Source organism: Eutrigla gurnardus, assembly GCF_963514095.1.
Source record: "Eutrigla gurnardus genome assembly, chromosome: 1".
Lineage (NCBI taxonomy): Eukaryota > Metazoa > Chordata > Actinopteri > Perciformes > Triglidae > Eutrigla > Eutrigla gurnardus.
In genome coordinates, this window is record NC_139915.1 from 34,944,331 (window position 1) to 34,962,028 (window position 17,698).

Below are 17,698 nucleotides of genomic sequence, written 5' to 3' on the forward strand. Positions count from 1 at the left end.
GTCTTCTCATATGAGGAGATGGCTATTATTTGACCCCTGATCACCGCTTTTAGTGCATCCCAGAGAATAGCTGGAGTCACTTCTTCATCATCATTATGTTCCAAATCCATTTTAAAACTTAGTTTTTATTTAAGTTTCATTCAAAATCATGTACAGAATCATATTTCATCACATCTGCTGTTTCATACACAAGATAACAGTCAAGGTAACAACAAAAGTGACGGAGACTATACTGACAAAGAAAAATATAAAATACAATAGAATAAAGCAAGGTGAAATAAAAGACAGAGTTATATTAGTATATCCATAGCAGGGCTCCACCTTTTAGTGAAGATGTGTTTTTGAAGTCTCAGGGAATATGTTATTTCTTCCATTTGATATATTTCCTTTATTTTTTCCCTCCACATATTGGCCCTCATTTATCAATCTTGCGTGAAAACGGGCGCAGATCTGAGCGTAGATTTGGTCGTACGACAGGAAACACGTGTGATTTATGAAACGTTCGTATCTGACCAATCTCAGCGTAGGAATGAGCGGGTCTTGATAAATGCGGCGGCTGAATTCAATCGTCATTAACATGTTACGCCCTTAAATATTCCTGGTTCGGAGGCCCCGCCCACTGAGGTCAAACATGGAGAGACCAAATACTGGTAAGAAAACAAACTTTTCCGACACGGAGATCGGCTTCCTAACATCTGAAGTGGAGCGAAAAAAAGATGTGCTTTTCTGCAGTTTGAAGAGTGGAGTGAAAGGGGCATAAAAACGCTGTCTGGAAGAAGATCACGGAGGCAGTCAACAGCGTTGCCGTAGAGGAACGGACTCCGGCTGAGGTTTGGATATAATTATCAATAACTTAAGCTACGCCTCACAACTTAAATTAATCTTTTCATCCGCAGCCTAAAAGCTTATGCCTGCTAATTAATCAAGACTATTCTTTACATTTAGGTCAAGAGAAAGTGGTCCGATTTAAAGCTGGCCACCAAAAAGCTTGTTGCTGCACTGAAGCCAGCATCAGGCAGACTGGAGGAGGCCAACCAGACTCCAGCCTGATCCTGACGGGGACCGAGGACAACATTGCCTCATTGATAGGGTCAGAGTCCATCTCTGGCATAAGCAGTGGAGGAGACACGGACGCACTCGCGTCAGAGCCAGAGCAGAATGGGAACCAACAACCCCCTTTTGCTTGCATTGTAAAAATCAACCTGACTGTACACAATTTCTTACAAATAATGAGGCTTACTCATGTTACATGGGTGACATTTTTATTGTATTAAATGTTTGAGAGCCAGGCACCAGCATGATGTCGGCCAGGTCTCCTCCCCAGAGCGGTCCCACTGCTGCCCCCCGTGCTGCGCCCAGACCAAACATCATCACTGCAGAGGTTCTGGAGAGACAGGCGGAGATGTGCACTTTATTGACAGCAGTTGTCGGAGCACTTGGGGCAATAAATGACACCCTAAAAGAAAGAAATGAAACTGTAAAAAAGCCATAATAAAATGTTCAAATGACTATACGTTGTCCGTTTAGTATGCCTTTTTCACCAACAATATTTCACATTACTGATTAAATACTGCATTTGCACGAGTTTAAGGTATACTTTAGGTTTTAAAAGCTCTGAATGAGGTCCTGTCTCCTCCGTATCGCCCCCAGTGGAGGCTGTGCTGGCCACGGTTCCATGGGCATTGGTGCGTCTGTTTAAACTGTCATATTGTTTAGTTTCTGCCTAATGCTTACAGTTTTTTTCAATTGTTTACATGCAATTTTGAAAACCAGTTTTTTTTTTTTTTAAATATAATCACAATTATCCAAACACCACACTCAATTTGCATAATTCCTAGATTGTTTGCAAAATGACTCACTTCAGTCAAAACATACACACTTCAGTCAAAACATACTTCAGTCAAAACATACTTCAGTCAAAACATACTTCAGTCAAAACACACTTCAGTCAAAACATACACACTTCAGTCAAAACATACTTCAGTCAAAACACACTTCAGTCAAAACATACATACTTCAGTCAAAACATACTTCAGTCAAAACATACACACTTCAGTCAAAACATACTTCAGTCAAAACATACACACTTCAGTCAAAACATACTTCAGTCAAAACATACACACTTCAGTCAAAACATACTTCAGTCAAAACACACTTCAGTCAAAACACACTTCAGTCAAAACATACTTCAGTCAAAACACACTTCAGTCAAAACATACTTCAGTCAAAACATACTTCAGTCAAAACATACATACTTCAGTCAAAACATACATACTTCAGTCAAAACATACTTCAGTCAAAACACACTTCAGTCAAAACACACTTCAGTCAAAACATACTTCAGTCAAAACACACTTCAGTCAAAACATACTTCAGTCAAAACATACACACTTCAGTCAAAACATACTTCAGTCAAAACATACTTCAGTCAAAACATACATACTTCAGTCAAAACATACATACTTCAGTCAAAACATACTTCAGTCAAAACATACTTCAGTCAAAACACACTTCAGTCAAAACATACTTCAGTCAAAACATACTTCAGTCAAAACACACTTCAGTCAAAACATACTTCAGTCAAAACACACACACTTCAGTCAAAACATACTTCAGTCAAAACATACTTCAGTCAAAACATACATACTTCAGTCAAAACATACATACTTCAGTCAAAACACACTTCAGTCAAAACATACTTCAGTCAAAACATACTTCAGTCAAAACACACTTCAGTCAAAACATACTTCAGTCAAAACACACACACTTCAGTCAAAACATACTTCAGTCAAAACACACTTCAGTCAAAACATACTTCAGTCAAAACACACTTCAGTCAAAACATACTTCAGTCAAAACATACTTCAGTCAAAACATACATACTTCAGTCAAAACATACATACTTCAGTCAAAACATACTTCAGTCAAAACACACTTCAGTCAAAACACACTTCAGTCAAAACATACTTCAGTCAAAACACACTTCAGTCAAAACATACTTCAGTCAAAACATACACACTTCAGTCAAAACATACTTCAGTCAAAACATACTTCAGTCAAAACATACATACTTCAGTCAAAACATACATACTTCAGTCAAAACATACTTCAGTCAAAACATACTTCAGTCAAAACACACTTCAGTCAAAACATACTTCAGTCAAAACATACTTCAGTCAAAACACACTTCAGTCAAAACATACTTCAGTCAAAACATACTTCAGTCAAAACATACATACTTCAGTCAAAACATACATACTTCAGTCAAAACATACTTCAGTCAAAACACACTTCAGTCAAAACACACTTCAGTCAAAACATACTTCAGTCAAAACACACTTCAGTCAAAACATACTTCAGTCAAAACATACACACTTCAGTCAAAACATACTTCAGTCAAAACATACTTCAGTCAAAACATACATACTTCAGTCAAAACATACATACTTCAGTCAAAACATACTTCAGTCAAAACATACTTCAGTCAAAACACACTTCAGTCAAAACATACTTCAGTCAAAACATACTTCAGTCAAAACACACTTCAGTCAAAACATACTTCAGTCAAAACACACACACTTCAGTCAAAACATACTTCAGTCAAAACATACTTCAGTCAAAACATACATACTTCAGTCAAAACATACATACTTCAGTCAAAACATACTTCAGTCAAAACATACACACTTCAGTCAAAACACACTTCAGTCAAAACATACTTCAGTCAAAACATACTTCAGTCAAAACACACTTCAGTCAAAACATACTTCAGTCAAAACATACTTCAGTCAAAACATACATACTTCAGTCAAAACATACATACTTCAGTCAAAACATACTTCAGTCAAAACATACACACTTCAGTCAAAACACACTTCAGTCAAAACATACTTCAGTCAAAACATACTTCAGTCAAAACACACTTCAGTCAAAACATACATACTTCAGTCAAAACATACATACTTCAGTCAAAACACACTTCAGTCAAAACATACTTCAGTCAAAACATACACACTTCAGTCAAAACATACTTCAGTCAAAACATACTTCAGTCAAAACATACTTCAGTCAAAACATACTTCAGTCAAAACATACTTCAGTCAAAACACACTTCAGTCAAAACACACTTCAGTCAAAACATACTTCAGTCAAAACACACTTCAGTCAAAACATACTTCAGTCAAAACATACATACTTCAGTCAAAACACACTTCAGTCAAAACATACATACATATCTGTGAAAATGCTATTAGTTTTCATTGAACCAACACAGTCCTCAATGATCAGACACTATTGCAGCCAGTTTCACACTGCTGTGATCAATAAAAAACACATTTGTAAAAAAACTGATTTTAGGAAATAGCATGTGGTAGATTTTTGTCCAGACATTGTTATGTAAGGGATAATTTAGATAAAAATAGTGACAAACCCACAACATTCTTCATGATTAGTTTGAGATATAGGGAGAATGTACACAAATAGGCCTACTATAAACTTACCAAGCACTGCACAACACTGATGCTGCAGACTGAATATTTCAAGTATTTATTTTATCTACCTCTTCCTCTCTCTCCTTCTTCTCCTCTTCCTCTACCTGGGCCTCCTCCTCTACCTCCTTCTCCTCTTCCTCTACCTCCTTCATCTCCTCTTTGAGCTCCCCCTCTCATTCTCACTCTTCTTCTTCTTCTAGCTCCTTCCATTGTTGTTGAAGACAGGTGAACTCACCTGCTGCCTTTTATAGCACACCTGAGAGCTGCGTTTTCCAATAAGCCCATGTGTGCTTCCACACTTGGTGGATGTGATGATCCAATGTGTTCATTAGTGTGGTCGTTGGCAATCCGGGGCTTTGTAATGACAAGGAAGTAACCTCACAACCCTTCTCTGTGTCTAAGGTGTGAAAATGTGTGTAGCGTTTTACAAATCCCTGTGTAATGTTTTACAAAAAGGGTGAAGCAGACATTGTGTGTAATGTTGTGCAAATCTGTGGAGGTGTTTTGCTCCTTGGAGTAGAATTTCACAAATTGTGTGGACATTTTTATTTTAGTGTGTAAACAATCGTAAAAACCTGTAAACACTAAAAGTGGTTGCTATGCCCAAATCATCCCAACCTCTAGCTTTGGTGACCATGCCCTAAACAAAAGCACCAAACCTGCAAACACAATATATGCTTTGCTGTGTTTGAAATTCTCCAACACACTTCTTGCAAAACACGACACACTGTTTTTTTACATAAGACACATTGTTCAAAAAGGAAGACTCATGCAATCATTGGGAAAACACATCGATTTCAAACACAAAACACAACTAAAATTGGAAAAGCACACTGACTCACACACATGAAAACATTTCACATCTAATTGTAGACCAATCAGTCTAAGCCATAGCACTACAAACACACCTGATGTGAGCTCAGCTCCTTTGTGCCAACTTTGGAAACATGGAGGCAGGAAGAGGGAGAGGAAGAGCAGCAGCAAGACGAGGAAGAGGACGAAGAAGGGGAGCAGGCAACAGAAGACAAATATCCCATGACATGAGGGCCACTTTGGTGGACCATGTTCTAAATCATGGCCTTACAATGAGGGAGGCTGGGCAGAGAGTCCATCCAAACCTGAGTCGCTACTCAGTAGCCTCAATGATTACAACGTTCAGACTGGAAAACAGGTATGTTTTGAAGTTTCCACACTAAAATGGACCAAAGAAATGACAGTATTGCACATTGTTCAAATGCACAGTACAATACATTGGTGTATTACCGTAGGTCTATGGGTTTAAAGTATGATGTTTCATTTTCTACAGAACTGCCAGACGACCTGCACAGGGTGGAAGGCAGGCTATGTTCAGTGATGAACAGGAGGCGGCCATCGTCAATATTGTTTTGGCAAATAATGAAATCCGGCTTGGTGATTTGAGAGAGCAGATCCTTGCAGATCAAATAACCTTCACTGGCATCAACACTGTCAGCATATCTACACTCTCCTGATCCTCAAAAAGCACAACATCTCACTGAAGCAGCTATATCCAGTTCCATTCCAGAGGAACAGTGTGAGAGTCAAAGACCTCCGTCATGACTATGTGCAAGTAAGCCCCCCCCACACACACACACCCACACACACACACACACACACACACACACACACACACACACAGTGTTGTGTGTAAATGTATATGTGATAGTCCTGTGTTTTCAATCACACTATATTCACTGTACATTATCTACATGTTTCTGTTTTAGAGGTTCCTGGAACTTGATGCAGCTCCACAGCAGCATGACTTTATTTGTGTAGATGAGGCTGGGTTCAACCTGGAGAAAACCAGACGTCGGGGCCCAAACATTATTGGGCAAAGGGCCATAGTGCATGTCCCTGGTCAGCGCGGGGGAAATATCACCTTGTGTGCCGCCATCAGTGTACAGGGAGTCCTGCATCACCACTCCATCCTCGGTCCCTACAACACAGCCCTCATTAGTGGCTTTCTGGACACACTTCATGAACCAGTAGTCCAGGACGGCCCAGAGCAGCCCCAGTTTGTTGTCGTCTGGGATAACGTCAGTTTCCATCGGGCGGCTCTGGTCCGGGACTGGTTCACCAACCGTAATAGATTCATTCCACTCAACTTGCCACCGTACAGCCCATTTCTGAATCCAGTTGAGGAGTTCTTTTCAGCATGGCGCTGGAAGGTTTATGACCGTCAACCACATGCCCGCATGCCTCTTCTACAAGCCATGGAAGAGGCATGCGGCCACATTGAGGTGAGGTCCATACAGGGTTGGATTCGGCATGCAAGGAGATATTTCCCCCGTTGCTTGGCAAGGGAGGACATTGCCTGTGATGTGGATGAGGTGATGTGGCCAAATGCCAACAGGAGACGGGATCCAGAGCCTAAATGTCTTCCAATCCTTTTCTTACAACTCTGTTTTGTAGAACATTTTAGTTACCATGTCTTTGTGTTTTGTTTTTTTCACTTTTGCAAAAACCTGAAAAACATAAAAATACATTCTGAAGCGTTTCCATTTAGTTTTCATGTGTCTAGATCAACTGTAGTGGAGCAATCTTTCACACAAAAAATCTATATGAGACTTTTAAAGTCAAACCATCCAAAGTACTAAATCCAGCTGTGTTTTGCATGAAGCACATCTGTGTGTTGTTGCTGTTGTTTTTACGGGATCTTTATTCGGCGTTCCACAACATACACGAGACAACACAGCGCAGAACCGGTGTCGTGCCAAAAAGTGATCGTCTGCCAGAATTTGATTTCCACACCTATAAATCACATTCATTACAGTCTAATTCATAAGACAGGGCTAAACAAAGGCACCAGACATACCCAGCACAGAGACATGTCTATCACGTCATTGTCAGGGCTGATTTCGCTACAAACTACACTTCTTTAGGCCACAGTTGTGATAATTACGTAACAACAAACGTTACACTTTCTAAGACACATACCTTTGCTATAATTGCGGACGTACAGTTGTGTGTATCCGCATATTATGACCGTTTAATCCAGAGAAAACCAGACGTTTAAACGCTACCGCTCAACGGGCTGCTGTGCGCGCTCCCGCGACCGGAAATCAAATTCTGGCAGACGATCACTTTTTGGCACGACACCGGAACTCCCGTTCCTCTGATAACAAGCAATAGAGAACAGCACCGTCTATTGATAAAATGACGGTACTACAACACTCCCACTTCATTTTACAATAGCATTTTAAGGCTTTAAATAATATTACAGAGCCGTGCTCTTCTTCACAAAATAAACCTTTAAACAACAACAAAGGCTTCCCTTTTTCCTTGTTTTCCAAATTGCCTTGCTTAGTGCTATTAAATAATTTGCAATTAAACTCTTGCCATCTGTCTTTAAACCCAATTTTTTTCATTTACAGTCACTTTCTGGAACTCTTTTCCACATGCTTTTAGACTTGCTTTAACCCGGCAGCGTTCGGCGTTCACCTGTCAAGCACGAACCACTCTACACATCCAATCTCTAACAGGGAAAAGTCCAATCTCTCCCCTGAGATACTCAAACTTCTGTTTAGTCAGTGGCTTGGTCAAGATGTCCGCTTTCATGTCATCTGTTGGACAATATTGCAGTTCTGTTTGTCCATTCTGCACACATTCACGGGTGTAGTGGTAGCGGATGTCTATGTGTTTAGTCCTGGAGTGGTTCACTGGCTCCTTGGTTGTCCTCCAGGATCACTGTGGACGTAGCCTCCATTCCAAGATCACTCAGTAATCGTCTCAGCCAGATAGCTTCTTGAGCGGCTTGACTGAGTGCGACGTATTCAGCTTCTGCTGTTGAAAGTGCAACTGTTACCTGTTTCTTGCTGAGCCAGCTCACCGCTCCTCCACTCAGTAGAAATAGATTGCCTGTCGTAGAGTGACGGTCATCCTGATCACCAGCCCAGTCAGCATCTGAGAATCCCATCAAAGCTCCAGAGTCTGACTGCTCATACTTGAGAGCAAGGTTCACTGTCCCTTTCAAGTATGGAAATATCCTCTTCACAGCTGTTGCAACACAGTCTCATCTCTACTCGTCACATACTGACGATTGGTCATATCCCCTTTGCGTCACCTGTCTCTGCGTCCGACAGTGACGCAAAGGGATTTCCATTCAAATCAGTCAGATGACCCTCTGCGTCTATTTCCGACACAGAGGGTCATCAGTCTGATTTGAACGCAAATCCCTCATCGGTTGATTTTGACGCAAGGGGGTTAGCCAACGTGCGGTTTGCCTGCGCTGGAAGTTTCGGTTTCAGGTGATGCATTTTGTGTTACAGGTGTTTATCTTGACTGTATATATATTTTTTATTTAGCTGTGGTGTAAGTGGAGTTGGATTACAAACAAACAAATAAATAAATACGAAGACATATTTTCCTTCAGGCAATCATTTATCGTGCATGGAGACGCTCCTTAGGACCATTGCGTTTTTCGACATCCCACGTAAGAATTGCCTGCTATTCTGCTTAAATAATTAAACAGCATGCCCTCATCAAAAGCAAGCAAATTATGCTGTAAAGTTGTTGCCATTTGTAGTTGTGTTGTTTTGGTAATGTTTATGCGCACTGTATGCGATTTCATAGGATAGATATATACAACATCTTAGGCGGGTCCACACCGCACCGACTGCCCGACTCGCGTCGGTAAATGAAGTCGGGCTACTTAATATGGCCGACTCGAATGGCGGATTACACATTTGAATCGGCTGAAATGAACGCCGACGTGGGCCGATTCGAGCGACCACACCAAGGAGACTCATGTCACGGACGCCGACTCTCTCAAAGATGCCGATTTTCGGTCCGGTGTGGCGGGTCCACACCGGTGGCAACCCTAAGTGCTACACATAGTTAGCTAATAGTTAGCCAGGAGAACACGCTATGTTTTCTAGAACGATGAACTGAATGCAATCTAGTTGCTAGTCACTGAACTAGCTCAGACTATGTGAGATTGAAATCTGAATAAAAATGTTGGATTCAAGTTAACCCTGGCAAGTTCATGTCACAACGCCATCAACTGCCAGACTTCAATTCAATGATTTGCAAGCTGGTAAACATCCATGGACACCAAAGATACCATATAATAGGGCTAGGTTAAGGATCATTCTATAGCTTGAATAAAATGAACTGAACGTGAACTATTGAAATGGTGTATTAAAAACGATTCATTTTTAATCTGTGTGAACTGAATTTGTAACTATTTTATGTGAAGTATGGACTTACACATCACTTAAAGTATTCATATTGTAATTTGTAGTTTGGTGATCTATTCTATATTATATTGATTAGTTTTTCTCTTTCTCAACAGGTTCCCTTATCCCTGTCACTTCCAACTACTGATTAGCAGCACCCTATAACAACGAAAAGGCACTTTGAAGAGCCACATTTGTATTGTATCTGGTCAGTCCCTCTACTTTCTGTTCTCTCTCTTACTATCTTACAGTGTATCTCTCTCTCTCTCTCTCTCTCTCTCTCTCTCTCTCTCTCTCTCCCTCTCTCCCTCCCTCTCCCTCCCTCTCCCCTCACCTGCCCTCTCTCCCTCCCTGTACAATGTCTGATCCTGAGCCGAACCGGCTCCAGAAGGAGTTGAGTGACCTTGTTGGTCAGGCTGAACATCAGGCTCACCTCCAAAACCTCCAACAGCTCATCAGCTTGCACCAGGAGGCAGAACCATCCACCAGCCAGCCATCAAACCGCAATCAAGGTGTTAGGTGGATTAAGAGGGACTGCGATGGAAACATTATTTATGGCAGACCCAGATCATCCCGAAAACAAGCAGGTCAGATTTGTTTTTGTTGTTAATTGAAATGTAGACTTTATCTCCAGATCTAGTTTATCTTGGAATGGTATACAACATGATCACAAGTCTTGGGTCTGAATTAGAACATATCTGAGGTTATTATTACATACCTGTGCTAGCATCAAGGAAACTGAGACGTTAAAAGTTTGTGTCATCGAGTGTAAAAAGCAACAGCTTTTTTGCTACAGCAGGTCCCAGTCACAGCCAGACTGGGAAGACTGGTGTCTCTCCTCCTGTCATGGCTCTGGAAACCAGTGGGGAAGTGACCAGCAACTTTCCTTCAGTTACTGCTGGTATGTTCTTTATTTTGTCTGCACTGATGCAAAACAGTATGTTCATTTATTACGATAGGAATGTACATTTCATAGTTTTGTGTTTTGATTGTTTTGTGTTTGATCAATAGATAACAGATAACATTACACATTTCAAAATGACTGTTATTCAATGCCATTATCTTGTGTTGTTATAAGCCGTTGGTTTTCAGTGTTGTGCATTGTCTTAACAGAGTCTTTCCTTCAAGAGCTTGAGTGCTCACTGGCTAAGGACCTGTATGTGGATGATACACCACCTCAAGCCGCAACCGACTGGTCGACTGGAAAGAGTCTGATCTCAGGGTGGTGGGCGAAAGAGAGATCCCGGCTGGTCAACACCATGGTGGGCAAACAACGGCAGGTGGCAACTCGAGTCTGCCAACAATGTGCAGACCATCCAGCAGTTATCCGCTGTTGTGACTGCCGACCACACCCTTTCCTCTGTGGCCAGTGTGACATCAGGGTCCATCGAGATCGAGTCTTCCACAACAGGGATTCCATGATGCATGGTTTCTTTGAACCATTGCCTCCGACAACCTGTGTTGTGGAGAGTGTTCTTACCCAGTGTGGTAAGTTGTAGTTTTTGAGAGTCCCCTTCTCAGACTATATTTTTTCCAGTTATCACCTGGAAAACTGAATACTGATTTCTGATCAGTTGATGAAGCCATGAAGTCCTACCTGGTTTCAAAATAGCTGCCAGTAAATACATATGTTGTGCTTTATTTCTCATACTGGTTTCTTTTTGTCTAAGAGCGTCTTATACCTTTGGAGATGCCAGCAGAAATATGCAGCTGTCCACGAGGATCATCCCGTGTCATCGCAGGAAAGTCCATCGTTGTGGTTACAATGAATGGTAAGAAGAACTTCAGGGGTCAGGATGGGGTCAATTCTGTAAAAGTGGCTGCAGAATGTCACCCACAGCTATTTCCTGATCACACACCATATCAACTCTAAACACAAAGACGCTTAGGGTCATCTTAATATGGACATATTAATATCATATTATTATGACACATTAATATGACGGCATCATGCAGACGCAAATGTATTATCTGTATGTGATTATACAAATGTTTGGCTAAATCTCCCATTGTGATGTTAGAATGTGCATTAAAATTCAGATATTTGCACATCTCATAAAGTTTTTGACCACATTTTGACAGTTTATGAGCATAATTTTTGGCAACAGTGGTAGAAGCAAGATAATGGACTTTGCAACGTTGGAATATCAAAATGTTAATGCACTCCGAGGTGTAAAGGCCACTCCGCTTCACGTTGTGACCGCATACCTTACACCCCATCTAGACCACTGCACTCATCTAATGAGCCACTGTTATGTCATTCAAATGATCCGGTTTGTATGAGTGATGTTTGTTGCAAAATGGATTTTTAACGCCTGCAACATCAATGAGGGTTACTGATGTTGGCACCTGTTCCTATTTCCTGGGATTTGATATCTTTTTATTCTCTCCTAAGCTTATTTTATGATTTACATAATAATTAAAATGACAAATTGATGTTAATTTTGATTGTTGTATTTTTGTATGTCGCTTTAGACAAAAGCGTCTGCTAAATAACAAACATAAGCACATACTAGCTCGGCTGTGCCTTACATATATATATTTCTTTTTTTTCCAGGGCGATATGATCTCAAATTGCCTGAGATTCGATGCGAGGCTTGTGAAGCCTCATGGACTCCTGGACTGGCAATATAGCATTGTAAAAATAATTAAAAGCACAGATAAAATCAAACCACAAACTTTATTAAAACACAGTGCATTATCAGATCACATTAAACAGCAAACATAAAACCACACAAACTAAATATTAAAGGTGCCAGATGTAAGAATGTGGCCAAAAATGGTACTATACTCAAATTCAAAACACTGCAGCGAGTCGTATTTACATTTAGGCCGACTTTTCCTTCCTCAATAGAATGGATATATTATTATTTATGGTAACGTTAGCTGTTGACTAGATGGACATATCCGATGGAATAAGGTGATATTTGACAGAACCGTCAAATTCATTTTTGCCTCCCTTTCATAACGTTATATAGTTTATGGTGATTTACATGCAAAGACCGAAAGACGACTCGAATGTCCAGCCGCTGCTGGCAAACGCGCCGCCGAGCCTGAACAATGTGCTGCTCTCTACTTCTGAAGGGATCACACAGCATGCGCGGCTGTACAAAGTTTTGAAAACGTTTTGTGACGGGGAAACGTACCGAAAACATGTTGTTTGCCGTTGTGCATTGAACTGAACAGGGCGTATTGAACGGTTTGGTAAAATACCGAATATTGTTGCATCCCTAATATCAATGTATTGTCAAATGTGGAATGACCGATGAGCCAGACAACAGTCAAGAGATTATCAGACAGCCTAATGAAAAATATGGTTAGACCCCTTACCCCATTCATTCGTCTTGCCATGATTTCCTTCATTGGGAAGACTGTCTGTCGCCTGCATTTTTTGCAACCTTAAATGACAAAAGCAAAAAAAAGGTTTTTCGAATAAACAGTTCAACAAGTCACAGATCCTGTGGGTATTCAAAAGAGTGGTGGAGCAGTGTCATGCTGGGAAGCAGCAGCCCAGGCAGACAGAGCAATACTACAAGAGAGCTAGGGAGCAGCTGGCTACTGGCTAACAAGGGGGACAGAGGTAAGAGGAAGCTGGCAGAGAAGTTGGATGTGACCATGTACACTGTTGTTTCTGTGAATGACACGAGTCACACAAACAAGTCCAATAGCCACCCAGGCAACATCAAGACTTAAACAGTCACTTAAACAGTTTCTCAGAGTAGCCTCATGCAGTCTTGTGTACTTAAACACATTTCATCTAACAATGCCTATGCCATAAAGTGCCCACAGGTACACAGTGAAGTTTGAGTCAGGCCTAAGGTCATTTCACAATCTCAAGTCCCAAGAGGCAAGTACATGCACATTGTCTGTAGTGACTTTAAAATGCTGAGCTGACACAAAAAGCATTATAATAAACATTCACGTCGAGCTGAACCCAACTAATACCTTTTAAAGTGGACCAAAGCAAAAAGCACTCCATTCTTTTTGTGCACACATTATGAGTTCATGTCAAAGAGGAGGACTCAGATCTCTTCCTAGTACACCTAAGCTCTGATGGGGCCTCAGTTATCTAGTGCTTTGTGGGCTGTGTAGTTGCTCTGCGTTGATTGTATCATCAACTTCCTTATATGCATGTTATGAACTCTCTGGTATTAGGCCATCATCCATTATCATCTTAATTATAATAATGACATTATATCATGTTTAGTATTATTTTTGCTTGTTTCACAAACACACAAATAAGTATAGTATTAATGTCTGGGTGTTTTCACATATTGTCCCCTTAAACTGAACCAAACCTAGTCCTTTTAAAGTGAACCAAGCAGTGGACCAAAGCAAAAAGAACGTCACATTATGAGTTCTCTGAAAGAGGACTCGGATCTCTTTCTGGTCTACTTCAGCTCTAATGGATCTCATCCTATGCCTATTCACACTCACCTGCAGCTGGGGCTGATCGTGCCTTTCCTGGGAGCGTGGCTGGGGCTGAGGGTGCAAGGGGAAAAGTTAACCAATGACATTTCACATTCTTACGGGAGGTGCTGATGTTGGAATTCAAAACTGAGCTGGAGTGGCACTGCTATTGATAGCTAAAATAACAGAGAGATAGTAAGAAATGGTCAGCCATGTCATAGTATATAGTGTAGTTCAATGACTTATTTGTTGTTGGCATGATCAAAGTTATTCATTAGAATTAAGCATTTACTGAAAACAAACTTGTTGGTTATACAATTACAAAAGTATACAACTTCAAGGAAAGGCAGACGATTAACTGCTAACATCAGACTGGCATGGGTGTATTTGACCCTTTATTAACTCATTGTAACAGGTGAAGTTCACCTGGGTTCATTTGTTTTTGGCTAATACAACAATAACAAAAGGGACACATTTACAGATTGGGTGCCACAAATGTGTACTTACACTGTCTTTTCTTTTTCCGCGGATGCTCACTTTGGGGCTTAGGGTCTGCAGCTGGGGATGAGAGTTGGGAAAAGTTAGAGAATTATATATTCAGAGTCTCGGGGGAGCAGCTAAATTCATTGAAAGACATGGAATTCACCTTGTGTAACTTGTTTTAGATTAATACATTGATTACAAAAAACATGGGACAAGTTTACAGATTGGGTGCAACAAATGTGTAATTACTCTGCCTTGTCTTTTTATGTTCCTGGGGCTGGGGAATCTGCTGGGGCTCCTGAGGCTGTGACTGGGGCTGAGGGTCCACGGGACAAAGATCAAGGATGATATATTCTGGCTGGTCTTCGGGGAGGTGGTGGTCTTCAGGGTCTGGCTGGAGTTCAGGGAGGTGGTGGTCTTCAGGGAGGTGGTGGTCTTCAGGGTCTGGCTGGAGTTCAGGAAGGTGGTGGTCTTCGGGGTGGGGCTGGCCTTCGGGGAGGTGGTGGTCTTAAGGGTGGGGCTGGTCTTCAGGGTCTGGCTGGAGTTCAGGGAGGTGGTGGTCTTCCAGATGGGGCTGGTCTTTGGGGAGGTGGTCGTCTTCCAGGTGGGACTGGGACTGGGACTGGGACTGGGACTGATCTGTTGTGGAGAACAAAGTAAGCAAAAATTTAAATTCTGTACATATGGTCAGAAGAATCTTCAGAAAACAATAATGAACTCTGCATGAAACTAATCTTAGCTTTTATTTTGAGTATAAACTCATAAGCCGTCTTCATGTTAATCAGGAAGTCGCTTAGTCGCTTATCATTTGGCAGATTGGTCACCACATCTGCACCCACTTGCCCTTGCTGTTCCTGTGGCTGGTGAACAGGATTGGCGTAGAGCCCAAGGCATAACGTTTTTGAACCTGAAATTAAACAAGCACATTAGCAGTACACAATTAAACTACATTGCTACATAAATCTACTATCTAGAGACCCAATCTGGCAAAAAATAGTTTTGATCACTTTGATAATTAAATAGTGTTTTCCATGTGATTAGAGACATACTGTGAAATTGATACACAGAACTATTCTTTCATGAGGATTTTTTAATTGCAACTGCCGGTGCTCAATTTCAGTTGAAAATAAGTGATCAGATGTTGTGACAGTACTAAATATGGGTTCCACTCCACACTGGAGTGGGTTATTATATTACTGCGTACACAACTGACATAATCAACTTCCTTTACAAATCATTTCCTTTTTTCATCTTACACACATTACTTTGTACAACCAACATTCACATAGTGTAATGCGCTAGGTGATGGTGGTGTAGTGAATAGAGGTCTGGGTTTCTAAACACTGTGAGGCTAGTTTCTCATCGCAAGACTCCTACCCCAGTGTGGACTGAGGACAGTCTGGAACTGATCTGATCTTAACTCTTTAGCAGACTGAGTGTTACCAGTTTATGTGTGGGCTATGCAGTGGTTTACTAGTTGGCCTGTGTTGTTGGCCATTTACTCTGTGGAAATCTGGAGTAACTAAGAAAAACACTGACATAGTTGATGGTTCAAGTGAAAACATTAGGAAATCTTTTTGGTAGAGTATGTATATTTTAGAAACTGGTGTTGTGTACCAGGATATTGTTAAAATGACCCACAAAGCCATTTAGAATACATGCTGCATTCATTTAGGACCTCTGCCACAGAAAAAAAAGTCCACAGCCTATAAGGCCAACTTAAATCATCAAAGTGTTAAAAATCCTGTATCTTAACCTCAACTTCTGTTACCTTCAAAAAAGCATGTATATTCCAGATATTTATTTCAAGTTTGTATTGAACAGATGAACTATTGTTTTCCTTCTGATCTATGCATCCACAGACGGGGTCCTTGCCCCATCACACATTATCAATGAAAAGTGACAGAAATCATGTTGGGGGGGACTGACTTTCTTGAGGGAGAGAGATTCTATTTTCTGGACTGATGGAAATGATCCCCTTAAGACGGACAGATGGATGTGCATGTTAAGGTAAATACTGTGCGTAGTTTACCTTAACATGCACACATTACCGCTCAATTCATGAAGTATGAGCAGTTTTACTTACAGCAATATTGGCGGAGGCCACCACCCGCGCTGCATTCCGCTGGTTTATGACTCCCTGCCCCCACTCACTTGTGTGCAGATCTTTGGATTTTTGCAGCTTCGGGTTTCTGCAAAGGCTTCTGAAACACCCGCTGCATGATCTACTGTTGGCCTGATTTGGCACTTTGCAGTGAGGGCAGGGTCTGAACTTTGGCTTTGTCATTCTGAAATGTACAACAGACAAACACACACAAAATATCAAACATTGATGCAAACACACGTCTGCTCAAAAAAGACATTCATGCACATTCAGGTGGGCAAGTCGGAGCAGTGGTTAGCATCCCCAACTGTCATCCAGGAGACTATGTCGCTTTGGAAAAAAGCCTATACTTCATACCTGCCACTTTTACCTTTACCTGACAAAAATCCCTCACAACTTGGACTCAATTTGTAGTGATTATATTGTAAATCCTGATTGCTCTGCATGATATATTGAAAAAAAATCTACTTTTGACACCTGACTCAAATGGCTGTTTGTTGCCCAACTGTTTTGTCAAACTGAGTAGGTCTACAGCTTAAGGATGGGTAAATAGCATGTTGAATTTTCAAACTAACAGACACCTTAATATCCTGGCAATAAGTCCCCTTAAGTTTTAGATAATAGCTTACTTTAACATCTACACCCAGCAAACAAGAGTAAACAAATGTCAAAGTTACAGTTACTTATTTGGCATGCTACTTTATCCTGAATATTGGCCTAGTTTACATTTTCAAGACAGCACTATGCTTCATTTAGCACTAATCTCACATTATCATTATGTTTGCTAGCTTACAGCACACTTAGCTAGCTAAGAGGCTAACCTATATTGTGCAGCCTGTTGCACATTTCAACAAGGTATTACATATCTCTAACCCATGAAATTGATACAGTGCAGTCAGAACGACAACAACGGTGGTTTAAGATCAAATACAGGACATTTCCAACGTATTGTTTGCATGCATGCTGAAGTTACTTCATAGACAGTAAAGTTGTACGTAGCAGAGTCGAAAAACGCA

General features: G+C 40.9%; 3 protein-coding genes across 3 annotated transcripts in view; all 3 read left to right on the plus strand.

Moving 5' to 3' along the window:
* LOC311015324 (uncharacterized protein) overlaps positions 1-17,698 on the plus strand; it is a gene marked incomplete at its 3' end in the record, with an annotated part of 558,532 nt that overhangs the window by 379,716 nt on the left and 161,118 nt on the right. The window lies entirely within an intron of this gene.
* Positions 1-17,698, plus strand: part of LOC311010708 (protein NLRC3-like) — a gene marked incomplete at its 5' end in the record, with an annotated part of 65,599 nt that overhangs the window by 24,740 nt on the left and 23,161 nt on the right. The window lies entirely within an intron of this gene.
* On the plus strand, positions 8,865-12,319 carry LOC311010718 (uncharacterized protein; the record flags this gene model as incomplete). Its single annotated transcript, XM_084005306.1, has 5 exons — positions 8,865-10,272; positions 10,485-10,586; positions 10,799-11,173; positions 11,356-11,457; positions 12,243-12,319. Exons 1-5 carry the CDS (start codon positions 10,044-10,046, stop codon positions 12,317-12,319), a joined length of 885 nt encoding a protein of 294 aa, XP_083861432.1. The 5' UTR covers positions 8,865-10,043.